The 4,130-nt window shown below is 46.2% G+C and overlaps 1 protein-coding gene across 1 annotated transcript; it reads right to left on the reverse strand.

Annotated features, from left to right (window-relative positions):
- Positions 1-877: 877 nt before the first annotated feature.
- On the reverse strand, positions 878-1,471 carry LOC142570519 (uncharacterized). The gene has a single exon (XM_075678895.1). It carries the CDS (start codon positions 1,469-1,471, stop codon positions 878-880), a length of 594 nt encoding a protein of 197 aa, XP_075535010.1.
- Positions 1,472-4,130: the final 2,659 nt, after the last annotated feature.

The following is a 4,130-nucleotide window of genomic DNA, read 5'->3' on the forward strand; positions in this document are numbered from 1 at the left end:
GGCAGCGCGCCGACCACTGCGAGGAGTAGAGCTGTAGCCCCATTTATCCTCCTAGCGTGACGTCACACCAGCGAGCGCCCTCTCTCGGTAGCGCCGCAGCAGCGGCGCGCAAGGCTTCGCCTCTACCATCGATGCCGCGAGCTGGGGCCCCATCTCTCGGTCTGGCATGACGTCACACGATCACGTGACGCGCAGCTGTGTAAGGAGGCGCCACGACCACCGATGGGCCTAGAGTGCGAGCAGAATTGCTTTCGCAATAAAAACATCGCTATACTTGCGTAGCAGCTCCTCCACCATTCCGTCTGTCTGCACCGTGAATACGCTCTTCCAGTCAATCCTCATTTCTGCAAGCCAGTCACGTCCAAGTTGCGCCGGCTTCCTTCCAGGTACAGCCACGACAGGCAACGTCTTGCGTGGTTCTCGGTAGAGGGGGGCAATTGTAGGGCAAGCGGCACTTCCGCTTGTCCTACCATTTCCAGTGGTGCACCTCCGTACGTTCTAAGTTGCAGTTCTCTTTTGACTCGTGGCTGTAAACAAGACAGTGACCAAAAGACGCTCTCGCTAATAATCGAGACAGCGGCTCCTGTGTCTATTTGCATCTCCACTGGCGTACCTGCAATGTGCACTTGCACTTGGTAAGGTCGAGTCGTCGGTCCACTTTGCTGAACGTGAAAAAGTTGTAACTCTTCCACTTCTTCATCGTTGTCGTTGAATGCATTAACCGTTTCTCGTTTTTTTTCTTGCACGCCCGAGCCAGATGACTAGTCATTTTGCAATAATGACACCTTGCCTTTCGATATGGACAGTCTCCAGCATCGTGTTGCTCCGCACATCGGTAACAAGAGTTACCGGATGCAAGGCCCGCCGAAGTCCTCGCCTATTGTCGTTGTTGACCCTTCTGAATGACGTGGACGCCTTCGTCGAGGAAAGTCTTGTCAGAGGTTGGGCGGAAGGCTTTGGATTCTTTCGCAGCCAGTTCCGTGCTTCTGGCTAGGTCATACGCAGTTCCGAAGCAGAGCTCCTTTTTCTTCAGGAGGCTGGCTTGAATCGAAGCGTCGCTGAGGCCAGCCACGAACCTGTCTCGAAGAGCATCGTCCAGAAACGGCCCAAAATCGCATCTTGCTGCCATATGGCGTAGTTCCACGGCAAATGCGAAAATTGTCTCACCTTCCACCTGGTAGCGGCGATTAAACTTGAACGTTTCGGCGATAACTTTGCTTCCCGGTGAGAAGTGTTCTCTCAGGACTGCGATGATTTCATCGAATGATTTGTCTTTTGGCTTCGCTGGTAGCAACAGGTCCCTCACCGTTTTGTAGGGGCGTTTACCAACGGCCGTTATAAAGGCACATTTCTTCAGGCTGTCATCTTTGTTTTGGGTCACTTTCCAGTAGTGGTTAAATATTTCAACACAAGACATGAAATCTTCTTCGCCATCATCGACGAAAGGCTCTAAATCCAAAAAATTCGTCATTCTACTTGTCCTGCGCAATCTCGGCCTAGGCTTCGGATCCCATCTCCGTCGCCACTTGTTCTAACATGCATACCGACGCTACTCAGATAGCATTAATAGGAATGGCTTTATTCCCAAAACGCGCGCTGTTTATCTAGGTACGAACAAGGGTTGTGGCCGTGACGTCATTCTGTCCCAACTAAGTGGAAAATAAAACCTGGTTGTTCCCTATAAAATCATAAGTTCAGCAAAGTATGGATGACTTTATCCTAAACAAAGTTTACCATGACTTTGAGGCTTCTAACAAAACCAGTTGCCAAACAATACACGTCGAGCTTTATCTATTCGGCAACATAAGGTATATTAACATAGTTAGAAATCAATTCAACTTGCAGCTGGAGTGCCGCCTCGGCACAGGGATTGGGAGGATGTCATGTTGTCACAATGTGACAATAAAATCGCTTGAGTCTGTTTACAACTCCACTGCCACCGACGTGCTGCTCTGATATGGCCGTCAGCGTACTGTCTGCGGAATGTTGGCTTCGGTGCAGTGTGACAGGGGCGCTGACGCTATGGACAGCTCTCGTGAGAAGCGTACAGACCAAATATAAACGTCATGCTGACTTATTGTGACCAGGCCTTAATGTTGCCGACGACGATCGCCGTCACCGACGCGTTCTTGTTGCTGTCAGGCAACCTCGTCATTTTAAGCATCACAGCGACATAATACGACAAAATGTAAAGCTTTGCTCCCAACCGCCACCAGTGGTATTCTAAAGCAGGTCACAGCAGCCATGTGCACTTTAGAATTGGCCGTGCCAGCCACTGAGCAAGCGTACAGCAATCGCGCTGGGCAAATAGTGCAAGGTTGTGTGTTTCGCGTTCTCAGAGAGCGGGGCTGTCTATCCATGTATTTCGGAGACCAGAACAAGCCGATAGTGTACCACCACAAAAATATGTGAGGCCATATAGAAATTGTTCTTGGCAAGACGACGGTATGTTGGCGAGCATTTTTTCTTTGTCGTGCTCATAAAACAGTGTCGACGGCACAAAAGAGGCGCATATGACAATGATGATTATCAGCCTGAAACATTGCACGTTCTAACAAAGAGGATGTGCCTCGAACTGCGTCTCAACAATTACCGCATGTAGTTTATTACACATTAGCCCCCAGATTTCACACCACCTAAATGCACGATATAAAAGCCCGGCAATTTTACAGGAAGTAAAAGAAAATAGCTATTGTTCAAATATGCCAGGCACCACAACGTCATTTTTCTGTGGACATTAGTTGTAGGAGTCCCAGTTTCGAAGTGCATTAATTCCCAGGCAGGGCTTTCAAAATTAATTTTGGAGCCTGAAAAGCATGAAACCTTTTGAGCAGCAACTACGTCACCAGTTGCTCAAACATTAAATTACAAAACCAATGAATAAAAAAATGATGCAAGGAAACCTTCTATTTGAAGATCAGCTAGAATTGCAGGCTGGTGACACGTTCGGCTTGGACGTTGTCCTACTGAATACAGCCCACAAAACACATCACTGCTACGCACATCTTCTCGAAACTTATTCCCACAAGACAACTCCGCCATAATTAACCGCAGAAAAAACGAAAGTGAACATGATGAACCCAGAGTGTTTGAATCAAATATGTTTACATTGTAAAGTTGTTGACGGCCTTGAAGAAGAAGAATTGTACAATGCATGCCACAGGAACATTGATATCATTCATGTCGATGGAAGTCGTAAATACCACCTATTCTGGGAAGTCACCATGACCCGTAATGCGTATGAAATTTTTAAACTTAAAGGTAATTCAGAAAGAGTCTACGCAATATATCGGGCAGCTCTTGTAAATGTGTTTTGCATTACCAGCCCTGCTGAATAATTTGCGAGTCCTCTAACGGTTCTGAACTAATTCGTGGTGGAAGTGTTAGCGTAACTGTGTTGGAAAACAGTCATATTCGGGAAAATCTGATGAATACACTCTCTTGTGCTAGTTTTTGGAAGAAAGGAGATCACCAACAGACATCACGTTTTCTTTTTCTTGTCTTAAAGTTTGGATTGCAAAAATTGAATCAATTGTGATGGACACTGGGGCATTTACCTAGGATGATAGTAACGACTCCCCAATTTTCATGGCGTATGATTGTCAGAAGTAAGATAGCAAATGTCTACAAGAGCTACGTGTCGCGTTGTGCATATCGCATGAACGCCTGGAGGCTGTCTAACTTGTTAGTGAAAATTACAGACCTTTTTTTTAGTAACATACCAAACGCAAAGATGGGGCAGAAAAAGTTTATATTGGCCTTTGCGCCAGCTTGTGGTGGGCCCTCTTCCCTTTGAAAAATATTAACTATTCTAACCGCATTCTAACGTTGTGGCTTATGCCGCTTAACAGAAGAGTATTGCAGTTAAAATAGTTTTATAACGTCTTTTTAACGTGCAATTAAACATGATATCTTGATTAGCAGGTAAGGATTCTAGGTTCACTTCGACCGCATGCTACACGCGTTTAGAACAACATCATGGCTTGCGCATAAACTATGTGTTCCCTTTGTCTTGAACCAGTAGAGAATGTACACCCGACACGGAGCGTCGGCCGGCTTTCACGAAATGACAAAAAAGAGTGCAGTAAAAGAATAACGTTACTTTTAAAATTGCACAACTCGGTATTCGA

The sequence above is a fragment of the Dermacentor variabilis genome, chromosome 2 (genome assembly GCF_050947875.1).
Source record: "Dermacentor variabilis isolate Ectoservices chromosome 2, ASM5094787v1, whole genome shotgun sequence".
Classification (NCBI taxonomy): Eukaryota; Metazoa; Arthropoda; class Arachnida; order Ixodida; family Ixodidae; genus Dermacentor; species Dermacentor variabilis.

Coding starts and splice junctions, on each gene's coding strand:
- LOC142570519 (XM_075678895.1), bottom strand. CDS start 1,471: ATGACGAATTTTTTGGATTTAGAGCCTTTCGTCGATGATGGCGAAGAA.